This window comes from Bidens hawaiensis, unplaced genomic scaffold (genome assembly GCF_021521415.1).
Source record: "Bidens hawaiensis isolate Kalapana, Puna unplaced genomic scaffold, B.hawaiensis_p1.1 tig00000512_1, whole genome shotgun sequence".
In the NCBI taxonomy this organism is placed as follows: domain Eukaryota; kingdom Viridiplantae; phylum Streptophyta; class Magnoliopsida; order Asterales; family Asteraceae; genus Bidens; species Bidens hawaiensis.
In genome coordinates, this window is record NW_027491033.1 from 3,761,183 (window position 1) to 3,776,118 (window position 14,936).

The following is a 14,936-nucleotide window of genomic DNA, read 5'->3' on the forward strand; positions in this document are numbered from 1 at the left end:
GAATTTTATTCTCTTTAATTTGAGTATGATATCGTCTTAGTTTTTTTAGTTCAAAAGTTTAACATTTACGTAGCGGTGTTTGCGAGTTTAGATAGTTTTCAAATAAACAATTAGTAGCAATTTTTAATCATCGTAAACCGAATCATAACCGTTAAAAAATAAAACAAAACCATTATCAACGGTATGTGTTCCCGCTGCATCGCGCGGGCACCCGTCTAGTGTGTATATATGTGTATATATGTGTGTGTGTGTGAATTTGAATGTTGAAACACAACGAATTTAAAATTATAAATTCTTATTCGATTACTAAATTGAACCAAATTCGAATGATTGAATATTGAATTTGAACCTTCAAATTCTATTCAAATCAAATTCTGAGTTCCTCAAGTGTAATTCTTATATCGAACACCCTTACATAATACACAAGTGTGTCTAAGAACCAAATATCAATCAAAGGAACATTAAATTCTCGTCACCGTCTCCTTAAATAAGAAGTTGAGGTTTATGAAAAGTAAAAGAAATAATTTGGTTCCAAATTCCTTGGAAACATAAAATAATATAACATAAACATAAAATAAAAATAAGAGATAATAAGTTCAAGTGAGATATCACTTTGGCTTTGAATCCCTTGAAAATATATATTGAGACGATTAATACAATTGCATTTTATACTTCTATACGATGGAAATACCACCTGGTCGGGGCATACGAGATCCCACGACTTGTCGTTAAGGCCGAATGGCCAAGCACTACCAGCGACCAACAAGTTGGAGTTAAAGCCACCTTAAAAGGTGATTAGTCTCAAGTGAAAGTATCAAATACATATTCCAAGATCCCAAAAGGAAAGACATTTCATACTTATAGTTGACCCTCAAAATAGCAATAAACAACATTATTGAACAAAGACAAACGTACATAAAAGACATATATGTACAATTGTAAACGCAAACAAACAAACATAAAGAAACACAAACGAACAAATATATAACAATAAGAAGTTGATTCATCGAAAGTTTCATTCAAAACTGAACATAAACATGTTCACGAACATAAATGAACGAACGAAACATATGTTGATATTCCTTTGTTTAAATAAATAAACACATTTTTTTTGTTAATGTTCGTTCATTTAATAAATGAATGAATATAAACAAACTTTCATTCGAAAAGTTCACGAGCAGTTTATTGACCGTTCAATTTGTTTACGTTCAATTTGTTTACATGCCTATGAATAAGTGTGAGTTTCTTGCTAACTTCGAATCCATAATTTTTAGGTAAGATTTTAAATTTTTGCTTGATTTACTTGACAACTTAAATTATGATTAAACGAATTAAATTATATTATTATATATATTAAATAGGGGATCCCCCCCCCCCACACACACATTTTTACTATTCCTCGTTTTCTTTTTCTTTTTTTTTTACTTTTAAAAATAAATATATTTAACAAACTTTAAATATGGACAAGTGTCGGCTTTATATGTTTTATTTTGTTGGTTAAAATTTTCTTAAACTTTGCTTTCGTTTTTTATGGTTGGTCCTTAAAATTACTGAAACTTTTTTTATGATATTATCACATGTTTTAATACCCACGTTTCGATGTTTGACACCGCGCCTTTAAAATTTGATTTTTTGGCTTACTAATTCATATTTACCAATTTGTGAATTTGCATCACAGTTGTAACGTGTTGGCTTTTTTGTTCCACATATGGTAGTTTGTTGTATTTTGACATTGATAAGTTTATTCTTTTTTTTACTTTTGATGTAACCTAATACAGGTTGATTTCGTATCGACCCACAACACGTTTGTGGTTTAAATTTTTACATATGTTTTTTATTCGGTTTAATGATCCCGTCGCGAAGCATGGATTTCTAAATCCTGGTTTTTCTTAAATAGGAAAGAATCTCAAAAAAGAAAAAAGAAATCAAACACTACTCTATAAAATAATCCTTAAAAACTTCCCATAAGTTTTGGCCGACACTTAAAAGAAAGTCCCACTAATCATGGTGATATCTATAGATTAAGAAAATAATAATAACATTATGAAATATTAAATTAAATACTTTTTATACTATTATTTAATAATAGTATTAAATATTATATAACAGTGCTAGACATTAAATGCTAATTACAAAATTAGAAACCCCGTTGGTAACATATCGTTTCCCATTGGCTTAAAGAGGTGGCTGGATATGCCATCACGTGTCTCAAGAAAAGATTACCATCTGTTTATTTTAATCACACACATTAAAATATGACATTATTTATATTTTAGGTCAAAATTAATAATAGTAATAATAATGGTAGTAGTAGTAATAACTAATAACAATAATACAAGTGTGAATTATGGTTAACAAAGTCTAGCTATACTATAAAAAAAGACATTTAACTAGGCCCTTTATATATGATGCAAAGTGCATATATATGTTTTCAATATTACAAATTTCGGTTCATTATATATTTTAGTTTAATTAAAAATTTTAAAATAAAAAATATGTTGTTGATGGAAATTGATATGAATTGATGCCAGCAATTTCTTTTCCTTACTAAGTATAGATTTACAACCTTCTATTTTGATTTCTTTATAAATTTTAAGTACAAATTATTCTTACTAATTTTAATTTTTAGGAAATATGCAATTACCCATTCATTATGCAATACCTTACAATTTATAAAATTATAATGGTCATTATGTAACTCATATATGTATATTTAATGTTTTCTATATATTTTACCTGTATATTACACAGGATACTAACCTGGTGTATTATTAAAATAATAACTTTTATATTATTGAATTTTGTTTTATGCAACGATCTTAAATTAATTTGTTCAACAACTTTTTTTGTTTTTTTTAACATCAAATTTCTACTCCTGCTCTATACTAATTTACATGTTTTTGCATGTTTAAACCCGTGACATTCTTTCTAAAAAGTATATGTCTCTATCAAGTAAGCTAACGTAGCTTCTTTAATTCTTGTTATTACAATCTTTTCAAAATAACTTATGATACACTTTTATGTTACATATTCACAAAATGCACATTAATAGCGTTTACGATTTTACTTTCATTGAATGTAAATCTCATTGAATGTAAATCTCAATACGAAAGAAATTTCTAACTTATTATAAAATTTCTCTATAAACTTAAGTTGATACATGATTTGAAAATAATAAACGGTAATAAATAGAAATATATTTTACCTTCATGTCTAGTTTAAATAAATAAACTAATAAAAGTATATTTGATCTTCATTTCTAATTTAATGTGGCTGTTACACCTAATATATTTATAAGATAAATCAAAATTTTAATTTTAAATTATTATTAAAGTTATCCACCTTAAATAAAATAAGCATTAAAATAAAATATAAAAATGAAAATTAAGCAGATATCACACGATACATTAAACCCGAAACCCTAAACCTGAACGCTAAACCCGAAACCCGAAAACCTAAACCCTAAACCCGAAATAAAAAAAACGCAACTTGTAAAAAAAATATGAAATCCTTAATTTTGTGCTAATTTGGTAAATAATGGTAATCATATGATTTCAAGGGGTAAATATGAAAGTTGGTTTTTCCAGGAGGGGGGAGGGGGGTGTTATGACAAGCAACATGGGGTACGTTTAGCTTGAATTTGATTAACGGACACTAAAACTAATTAATAAAATGTAAGATACTGAAATTGATTTATATATTATAATAAGAAATGTTGTTCATGGCGTTATAGCCTAGTGGCATCTTGGTGGTGGGATAAGGCTTAGAGACCATAAGGTCCTGGGTTCGAATCTCACAACAGGGGTTTTCCCAAGATTTATTGGGTTTCCTCCTGAATTGGTGGTTAGGCATTATTGCCTAGTGGAGATGGATATGATCGCGTGGTTTTGCTAGTGACACGATGATACTCCAGTGGTCCGTGAGTGATCCTAATTTGCCGTTCAAAAATAATAATAATAATAATAATAATAATAATAATAAGAAGAAGAAGAAATGTTGAGTATAAAACATTAAAGTAAATTAATTACGATGAAATATCATGTGATTTTAAGATCATATCATACCAATTTCTATAAATCAAACATCCTTAGGTTAATTTAAAAATGTACTCCATATTTATGATTTATTTTGTTCATTAAAAAGAATATCACATTTATAATATTTTGATTGTTGTTATTTGTTAACTTATTAGTTTATTTAGATATAATATCTCTAAAGATTATGCGGATGAAGTTGTATAATTTTTATAATACTAAACACTTAAATTTTGACAACATACCTAAACACTAAGAAAAAGTTTTTTTTTCCACAAAACAATATAAATAAAAATGTATTTGGTCTAAAGGTTTAAAAGTATAGATATAGAACTAATTAAAAAAACAAAAATGATAAAGTATTTGGTTTAAAAATTAAATTTATAAAAGCTACAATATGAATACCCATCTCAGTGCACTAATTTAGTGGTTTTTTACATCCTCCCAACTGAACTTTAATCTCAACTTAATAAAATAACTTTTATAATAAAAGAAGCACATTTAACTTTCGAATACTCGCTTTAATATACTACTTGATAACACAAGGGTGTTTAGGATTCCTTATGAATAACTTTTTAATAAGTTATAAATTAAAGTATAATTTATTAATTTTTCACTCTCAAAGTATAAATCAAATTAAAGTATAATTTATTAATTTTTCACTCTCAAAGTATAAATCGATGAAAATAAGCAAAATCACAAACAACCCTAAACACCATATACTTTTTTAAGGTAAATACTTCTTTCATTATATAGAAACATAGATATTACATTAACATAGCAGGTAGGCGGGCAACAAGCTGCGTCGCCACCCCTTTCTGAATTGCAAACCCTAACCTGCTAAAGACATACCACTGCCCCTTTGGAGTCGACACATTGCTATGCACAACCCGTTGGACCCTGGTTAGGAAACGGATAGCTTCCGGTGCCAAGGAGCCAAAGGTATCAAAAGCCAAAGGGACAAAAACATGTTGGTTTTCTTTGCAGGCTTTAGCATGTTTCTCCACCTTCTTCGTTTCAGCCCTTTTCATTGCTTGCCCAGCTACAAACCCATTATCCCTCAAACCAGCTAAGGGAGATACCCCTGTGAGGTCAACACAAGCATGTTTTCCCCCGGCCCAACCAAAGACGAGCATATCTGCCGGTCGTAGAGTGGATCTCCCTTTCGTGGGGTCTGTAAGGAAGTTTACGGGGGCTTCCTTTTTAGCTGATATCCCAGCTCGCCTTAAGATGTCCCAAAGAACGTCCCGCACCCAATCATGTCGGTATTTGAACCCAGGCATCTCCTTGCAATGAACCGCATGCTCTCCGAATTTATCCAGGCAAGCCTTACGACAGATCGGACATGTTTCGTCTTCTGGGTACATTAGGACCATTAAACGGTACTTAAGAATGGCCCTATACTCGACCGCAGACATGCTTTGGCCCAAGCCATCAATCGGGATAACGGTCAGAAAATCTTGGGCATGAGGACCTTGTAAGCATTCAATAACCGCCTTCTGTCGGGAGGACAATCCAAAAACTTCTCCCAGGCTTTGAGCGATTTTGCCAAAAAGGGCATTCGCCAAAGTTTTTTGAGGCTTTGGTGGGGCGGTGTCCATATTAGAGAAACCGCCAATGTCAAAGTCTGGGAGAGTGCCATTTAGGCGTTCCAGGGCCTGCACGTAGTCTGAGTCCAGGTCGACAACTCCGCTATTCCTTAAGATGTGATTCTGTAGCTTCCAAGACTGAGCCCTCGACGCTACAAAAGCGTAAACCCCAACATCATGAGCCGAAAGAAGGCCTAAACCCCCTAAGCGCATTGGTAAAGATGCAAGTCGCCACTGAAGATCATCAAAGAACGGGCCTCCACATACAACTATGTCTTCGATGGCTTCTCGAAGCCCCTTATCAAAACAGGATACCGCATCATCCATCATATGGGGGTGACATATTCGTAACCCAAAAAGCAACTTAGCAACCCCCATGCAAGACCTAAGCAGGAGGAGTTCGCTCTGGGGATCCCTAAGGCAAGGTAAGAGTTTCATAAGATCAACCGCACGAGATGCTCTCCGCCTCGCCAACTCCTTAATAAAGTAGGGATCTCGACTAACAACCCCTCCAAGGAGCTTTACCCCTCCCTCTGGTCTACCAATCTCACCAGGGAAGAGCCCATCTTTGACTTTCACCCCATTACACGCTGGCCAAAAAACCTCGGTTTTCTTAATATTAAGTTGCAGCCCCAATGATAGCCCTTCCGAGCTGATAATGTCTAGAGCTTTAGCGACTTCGTTGGCACCACCAATAATAGTCCCATCATCCAAGTACCAAGCATGAAATGGGAGGTTACAGTCATTTTGTACCCGGAGAACAAGAGGGTGTAATGCTAAGGAAAAGAGGAGGGGCCCAAGGGGATCTCCCTGCTGAACCCCAGCAGTAGCCCCTATACAGTCATCACCAACATACAACCTAGCCGGCTGGGCATAAAGGAACTGGACCCATAGATATATAGACGGGCAATGATGATGAACCTCCCGGAGAAGGGCTGTGTGGTCGACCATATTGAAGGCGTTGGAGAAGTCCACGGTAAGCATAGCTAAAGAACCGTCCGCGTGAAAGGAGTTAAGAAACCGATTCGCGCTGTGAATCACCGCCTCTGCCCCATTAGGGGTCCTCACCCTAAACTGAAAGTCCCCTAAATACTGAGTCATTTCCTTCCCAACCATCTTCATAGCCACTTTAGAAACCAACCTACGCCAGATAGCCCCCACAACAATGGGCCGAATTCCATTATCCAGCTTTAATAAAGGGGTAAGGGAGGCCGAAGCAATAAACTCAACGAGCACCTTGGGGCACAGACCCCCTAGCCATAAGTTGACGACTTCAATGATGGCTGAGAGCAGACCCATGAAAGTCACTGATCCCTCACCATATACTTTAATAAGTATCATAATAAAAGCAACACATTTAATTTTTATTACACATTATATTTTTTTTACATTAATACTCACTTTATCAAGACTTTAAAATTAAACACCACGTACTTAAAGTTGGTTGTGGCTCAATGGTAGAGCACTCACTTTACAAGTGAGAGATAGGGAGATCAAACCTCACTCCCACCAACTTATATGGGAGATATGAGGGATGACCCTGGCTTGCCAGGGTTCGAGTCCTGATCTCACCCGGTTTTACCGGCTCCTCGCTGTCGTGCCGTTTGGCGGGCGTGGGGGTCGGGTTTTATCCGGTGAATCCCTCAACAGGTGGACCGCTAGGGGCTCCGTCCGTCCGGAGTAGTGGCCGGCTCGGGCTACCTTTAGCCAATGGGGGCCGCGTACGAGGTACCCGGCGTTACTTAGTTGGCCGTTCAAAAAAAAAAACACCACGTACTTAAAAAAAATAAAAAAATTACAAGGAACCTCCTGAAGTCCTGGTTTGATTCTAATAAGGGTGAACACTATCATTCTACATTTCTAGGTTTCGAACTCGAATAAGATGAGTTATATACGAGTGGTAAATCTTTCGAAATCCCACGACAACCATTTGCAATAAAACCATTAAAAACCTCTTTTATTTTTTTTTTCAATAAAACACATCTTTCTTTTATACATTTTGAATTTGACACTTTTGGTTTCCTCACGCCTGAAGTGATGGAGCTACTACTTACTAGAGCCTAACAGGTCATGCATAGTAATGTTTGCTTTCAAGATCCATGAATGTATTTCTTAAAAGGTTGAGATTTGCAATTCAAAAAGGACTAACGATGCAACTTGTTTGCCCGTCTACCTCTTGTCTTGGTATAAACACTACATGTATTAATAAATAATAATAGAATTCATGTTTTGTTGAAAACAAAAAACAAAAAATAATATCAGCTTATAAAATTAAATTTATAAAACTCTATGCAGCTAATGCCAAAAAATAGCGGATATCGGTTATTGTGATGGGATAGCGGTGTGTGTGTGTGTATATATAACACCAAAAGTTATCAAATATTAATACTTAAGTCTTAATACCAAAATCATAAAAGTCAACAGTTCAAACACAAAATAACAATTTGATGGTGAGATGAGTATAAGCGGCTGGAGTGGCTGGAGATTGGAGAAGAAACAGGAAGTTGATTGTCGATGTTTAAAGTCGTTCAATAATAATCAGATATAGGACTTATGGTTAAATCAAATGGAATTGGGATATGGGTAAAAAAGGTAAGGGTTTGAGCCAAAAAGTTTTAACAAATTTGGGTCAAAAATATTTTACTGATAAACTCGCCAATTTAATCGATATATCGGTAGTCAAATAGCGACAAAATAGCGGTAAATATCGCCGCAAATAGCGGAACCGATATTTTGACCGCTATTTTACCGTGGGGCCGCTAACCGCTATAGTACCGATATTGTTAGCATAGATAAAACTCAAACAATACATGTGTCTATTTTATATATTCTTTCACATCTAAAGACTAAAACTATTTAATTATTTTCACAATTTATCCACATTTAAAAACTAAGCAATAAGCAATAAGATAATTATCGCTGAGTCAACATTATTCGACTCGGATATGCTCCTCCGCCGTTAATGATTTAAAAAAAATAAATAAAAAAAAGGAAAGCGTCTACACAATTATGTATGCATCTATATAAAGAGAATAAAAAGTTACACAAAATACATAACTTTTTAGAGAGAGAGAAACACAAACAGTTTTAGAGAGAGAAACAAAGATAGATGATGCACAGCGTGAACCTGAAGAACTAGCATTAGAATTCTCCATAATAATATCATTTTTGCAGTTAATAAGTATTATTATTATTATTATTATTATTATTATTATAAATCTGTGATGGTGATGGACGGTAACGAGAGTTGTAGCAGCCGGAGCATGGATTCATCGCCGTCACGGTCGGTGGCGAACAGTTCGACGACCGGTCAGCGGCATCAGATGAAAAAGCTTGAGGTTTATAATGAGGTGCTTAATCGACTCAAAGAAGCTAATAATGAAGAGGCTAATCAACCTGGATTTGAGGATGAACTGCTTGCTCACTTTAACCGCTTACCGGCTAGGTATATACATATATATACACAAGTGATTCATTTTATTATTATTATTATTATTAATATAATTCTTATTTGATGCGTGTGTGAAATGTAGGATTGGTGGAATTAGGTTTACGATTTAATCGTTTTTTGATCTGAATTTTGTGGTTTGTGAGTTACTGGATATTATTTATTGACTTGGTGAGTTATTTTCTCGGTCGTTGCGATCGATTGAAGAATAATTGAAGACTTGATTTATCCAATTATATTAAAATAATTATAAATAGGACACAAGAGAATTGGAGCTGAAACAGTCAAATATGCGGCCAAAATTTTAGTCTGAAATTTATTAGCCTAAATTATTATTATTATTATTATTATTAATGGTATTATTATTTTTGTTTTTGCATTTACTATGAAAAATGGTTTCTTTGCTTTTTTAAATGTCAACTGATTGTCAACCTAACAGTTTTTGTTTGCAAATTTTGGTTGAGAGTTTAAAATATAAATGTTAGCTGTTAAATAACTCAATGGCCTTATGCACTATAATCAAATGCTGCATCTGAATGTGTGCACTGGATTCAGTGTGTTGCATACAAGCTGATCTTATGGTAAATTTGTTGTTATGGTGATTATGAATGGTCGTTTTCCATTTTGTGAATGTTTTGCTCAAGTTAAGGATTAAAATGCCAAATCATTTGGTTGCTTGATACAACTACAGTATTTGGATAATTTAATTCTATTTGCTGTGTTAAAGGTATGTGCTTGATGTGAATGTGGAAAGAGCTGAAGATGTACTTATGCACAAACGGTTACTTCATCTAGCTCATGATCCTGATAATAGGCCTGCATTCGAGGTCCGGCTAGTACAGGTTAGCTAACGCACTTATAAATCAAGCACCTTTTGTTGGGAAAAAACGAGCTTTCATTAATTGATTTCTTTCTTCTACTTATTTGTATGGTTTACCTGGTTTTGTCTTCTTAAAGTCACCCACTGGTCAAAATTATCTTTTCCATTGTTAATTGATGGGAAAGTTGTTTATATGCAGGTTTCCACAACAACTGATAGCAGCACTGATGATGTAGTTTATTCAAGCTCCTCTAGACAGCAACCAGCCCAGAGGTAAAAATTTGACTAAAATTGGCCAGTAATCTTGTTTCTTTAGGTCCTAGTTTCTTTACCATTTGTTTTCTTGTGTGATTATTAATAATTTTATATGAATGTCTTATGACAGCATTCACCCACCACCTGCATTCGGGTCATCTCCCAATCTTGAAGCCCTTGCACTTGAAGCAAACGAGTCTCAAGGTCAGAACGGTGATAGTGCTGTAAATAGCTATTCGTCTCTTCCCAGGTACCCTTTCTAGAATCACTTAGTTTCTTGATGTATATTTACTTGAGAATCACTTTTAAAACTTCTCACGCTACTTTATTGCAACATTTTCTTCAGACACCTCTCATATTTATATATTTTCTGTCATTAACTTTCATACAGACCTATGCATGAGATTACATTTTCAACAGATGACAAACCAAAGCTTTTGAGTCAGGTACTTAATGTTTTCTCTTAAAACAAATGTCACTTTTAAGGGATTTACATATTTAAAGTTACCTTTATTTGTAACTAACATGTTTAAAATTCCAGTTGACCGCGTTGCTGGCTGAAGTTGGACTTCACATCCAAGAAGCACATGCTTTTTCCACTGTGGATCGCTACTCATTAGATGTCTTTGTTGTTGATGGTTGGCCATATGAGGTATTTTCTTAAACTCCTAAACTGACATTATATAAGAAGTTAGTTGAATTTTCGGACTTTTTATATTCAATGTCGACCGTTTTAGTTTGGTTTCATTTCCCAGATTGAAAAGTTGCTGTACATATTTTCAGGAAACTGAGATGCTTCGAACTGCACTAGAAAAAGAGCTTTTTAAGCTCGAGGTATGAGACTGCTAATCAATATTTAGTTAAACATTAACTGCTGCTAGTTAATCACTGTATGTTACAAGCACGTTTGCCACCTCTGCAGAAACAGTCTTGGCCAAGTCAAAGTTCATCGTCCCCTTTAAGGGAGCTGGACCAACCAAGCGGGCCATGCCAAAATCGCCTAACGATTCCTAATGATGGGACCGATGTATGGGAAATTGATTCGCGGCATCTGATACTTGACCACAAAGTTGCATCTGGGTCGTATGGTGATCTGTAAGTCTTTTCTACCTAGTGTTTGGCTATTTGCAATCACATTCATGGTTATTGCGTTCGGTGCACATAATAAGCTGAAATTTATTAACTGATATAGATATAAAGGTACATATCGTAGTCAAGAAGTGGCTATCAAGATACTTAAAACCGAGCGCGTTAACACAGATTTGCAGAAAGAATTTGCCCAAGAAGTTTATATCTTGAGGTCAGTCAAATAGTCAATATCGACTGCATTTTGTTATCAAGTTGTATTATTCTTCTTCTTCCATACATGTGAAACTCAATTGAAATTATTGTGTGCAGGAAGGTTCGTCATAAGAATGTAGTGCAGTTTATAGGAGCATGTACCAAGCCTCCAAGTTTGTGCATTGTAACAGGTAATAATACTCATAGAACCCATGTATCAAGTCAAAGTCAAACTTTGTGACTCAAGTCAAAACTTTGTTACTGTTACACTTGGTGATTGTAGTTTTTACTTTTGTGGAACACAGAATACATGAGTGGGGGAAGTGTGTATGATTATTTACACAAACAAAGGGGTACATTTAAGCTTCCAACATTATTAAAGGTCTCAATTGATATATCAAAGGGTATGAATTATCTGCACCAGAATAATATAATCCATAGAGACTTGAAGGCTGCTAATCTTTTGATGGATGAACATGAGGTATTATTCTGTCTTTCTATAATTTTAATATATGTTTTTTTGGCTATCATATTTTGTGTTGGTGGCTTTTTAATATCGTATTTATGTAAATACTTTAGGTTTTCATCATTTTCTATTGAACCTTAAAGCATGTTATTTTAGTGATGATATAGCCTTTTCTATTTTTGAAAAAAGAAAAAAAAAGAATTAGAGGTATTTTGCATTAAAAACGGACTTTAGGCTCCATTTGACCTTTTCTTTTAGCATCTTTTTCCCTAATTTACCAATTACCCATTAGAGATGAAGCAACTGGGTCGACCCATTTATTAGTGAATGCTTTGAAATTGATCCCTCTAATACTGCAGGGACTAGGGATTTTTAGTGACAATCTTCGTACCCACTATATTCCGACACAACTTAAAACACGATACGAAATAATCAGGTCTTGGGCTGTCATATCTTGCCTGTTTAAAAAAACGGGTTGTGTTCAAGTCCAATGGTTTAATTAAATGGGTCATTCGGGTTGTCCTGTTTTTCTAAACACATTCAACCCAGTAACCCTTTTTAACCTGTTTTTACAATCTACCAACCCGATTAAAACACGTTTACTTCTCAATCACTACCCGCCAGCCCGTTTGACATGTTTAGATGAATGGCTTTTATGAGTTGTGTTCAGGTTACACGATTTTAAGTGTGTCCGGGGTATTTTTAATTTTTTTGACATGAATAAATATATGGCCATATGCAACATGATTTTATTAATGATACAGTATGTCGATCTGCTTGAAATAAAATTTTAAATCATTTGCATGACATTTTGGTTTCAGGTAGTTAAGGTAGCTGATTTTGGTGTTGCGAGAGTGAAGGCTCAAACTGGTGTCATGACAGCCGAAACTGGGACATACCGATGGATGGCTCCCGAGGTACCCCTTTTTATATACAGTTATTATAGCTCTATAATAATCATGCATAAGTTATAACTATTTTTTTATCTTGAAGGTCATTGAACACAAGCCCTATGATCACAAAGCTGATGTTTTCAGTTTTGGGGTTGTATTATGGGAGTTACTAACCGGAAAGGTATATATATATATATTTACAATGAGTTATTAGCTTGACTTATCTTTATTTACCTTCAAATTCAAAAATATATTTTTCATCCACAGCTTCCACACGAGTACTTAACCCCCCTCCAAGCAGCTGTTGGTGTCGTTCAAAAGGTGAATCATCATCAATCGTTGCTCTTAAACATACAATTTTTGCTCTTTTCTTACACGTTTTTTTTCTACGTTTTCAGGGGTTACGGCCTACTATTCCAAAGAACACTCCACCAAAACTTGCCGAACTGCTTGAGAAATGCTGGCAACAAGACCCGAGTTTGAGACCTGACTTTACAGAAATCATTGAGATTTTGAAGGAGATTGCTAAAGAGGTATAGTATATATAATATAATTAAAAATACAAAAGTAAGCAAAATGAATAAATTTCATGTTGGTGCGTTTCAGGTTGGAGAAGAAGTAGATGATCGAAAAAAGGACAAAGGATTCCTATCTGTGCTTCGCCGGGGCCATCAATGAAAACAAAATAGCAATCATTTTGAAGATTCTTGTTTCTAACAACCAGACTCATAATGTCTTTGTGCATTATCCATTAAAACTTGTATCTTATGTTGAGTGTGACTCAAACCCCCGAGGGCCTTTTGGGGTCTGGGGATGACTATATAGAACCATACTTGAGTAATGAAGCCATTCGGTGAATGTTTCTTTTGTTTTAATTTGTTTGCTAGTTTTTTGAAAGTAATAGAACTAGTGATATTTATTAGCAAATGAAAATAAATGACTCCATAGCATTTCATCTTTCTGCTTGTTACATGCAATATGAAACATATTACAAGCATCAACATTTCTTTTTTACATCCATGGTTTTTTTTTTCTTTTAGACCTGAACTTGTTCTCAGTTTTTGCGGTCCTCTATTTGCTTCAGTAGCATCTTTACTTCTTACAAAACACGACCGAGATCTTTCATTGCGTGGTATTTGTAGGCTCCTTCTTTGAAGGACGCTCAATGAGAAGTTAATTAATTGAAGGTGGTGTTTGATTTTGGCAGAACAAAAATGTTTACTTAATTGCATGGAAATGGTTACGAAGCTCAATGAAAATCTCGTTTCTTTTCCATTTACTCTACCACAAATATGGCGGGTTCCGAAGATCATGATGGATTTAAATTTTATAAAGAAATCAAAGCCATAATAAAGAGTTTGAGGGTTAGTCTATGTTTGCACATGTTGTCACAAAAGAACCAATAAACACAATCACCATAAATACATATAACGTATATATGTATAACTAGCTTTTATCCATCGTATTACGGGGGTTATTTTACATTATTCGTTTATAATAATTATATGTTTGAAATATAATTTTATTTATTGTACGGAAGTTAATAATATACTTAGTATTTGATGATGAAATGGTTTCACATATAAATGAGATGTTAAAACCTGGTATAAAAGCTATTTGGATTTGGTGAGACGACTCGCTTATAAAATTGTTTTTTTTAACTTGTTTTTTAATTATAAATAATATATCTATTTTTTTTAAAGAATTCAAATATTAATTTTAGTATATCCCTATTTTATAGGATTTTCATATCAAATATTTGGTAAGATTAATTTTAACTTAACGAGATGTTATAACCCGTTTAAGGAATATATGGGTTTGGTAAAACTCATACCCGTGAATTCGGGTCAAATGCATGAGAAACCTCCATTTACAAATAATGTAATCTGGTGGTTTGAGAGAATGTAGTGAGAAACCAGAGAACTTTTAAATGTTTCGTTTATATAAATTTAAGATAAGTAAGTTATGATGAGTATCATTACAGAACTGTTAAATTATTTAAGAACTTGAAGGAACCCTTAATAACTAACGTTTTTTATAAAATATTCTGTATGTTAATGTTTTTAGAGTGTACTTTATCACTTTTTATATCTATAGTTACGATTACAATTATAAAAATTAGTTTTACATATATCTAAATTTTTTTATAC

The 14,936-nt window shown here is 33.9% G+C and overlaps 1 protein-coding gene across 1 annotated transcript; it reads left to right on the forward strand.

Moving 5' to 3' along the window:
* Positions 1-8,811: 8,811 nt before the first annotated feature.
* On the forward strand, positions 8,812-13,579 carry LOC143634376 (serine/threonine-protein kinase STY46-like). Its single transcript, XM_077102477.1, has 16 exons — positions 8,812-9,068; positions 9,799-9,913; positions 10,091-10,164; positions 10,277-10,396; positions 10,538-10,592; positions 10,688-10,798; positions 10,930-10,980; positions 11,069-11,241; positions 11,339-11,446; positions 11,545-11,618; positions 11,733-11,908; positions 12,715-12,810; positions 12,887-12,967; positions 13,054-13,107; positions 13,185-13,319; positions 13,393-13,579. The coding sequence occupies exons 1-16, from the start codon at positions 8,848-8,850 to the stop codon at positions 13,462-13,464; spliced, it is 1,716 nt and encodes a 571-aa protein (XP_076958592.1). The 5' UTR covers positions 8,812-8,847; the 3' UTR covers positions 13,465-13,579.
* The last annotated feature ends 1,357 nt before the right edge of the window (positions 13,580-14,936 follow it).

Bases quoted from the DNA above. Each gene is read 5' to 3' on its own strand.
- LOC143634376 (XM_077102477.1), top strand. From the start codon at position 8,848: ATGGTGATGGACGGTAACGAGAGTTGTAGCAGCCGGAGCATGGATTCA. The intron at 10,397-10,537 runs GTACCCTTTCTA...ACTTTCATACAG, and splicing joins AGCTATTCGTCTCTTCCCAG to ACCTATGCATGAGATTACAT. The intron at 11,242-11,338 runs GTAAGTCTTTTC...TAACTGATATAG, and splicing joins TCTGGGTCGTATGGTGATCT to ATATAAAGGTACATATCGTA.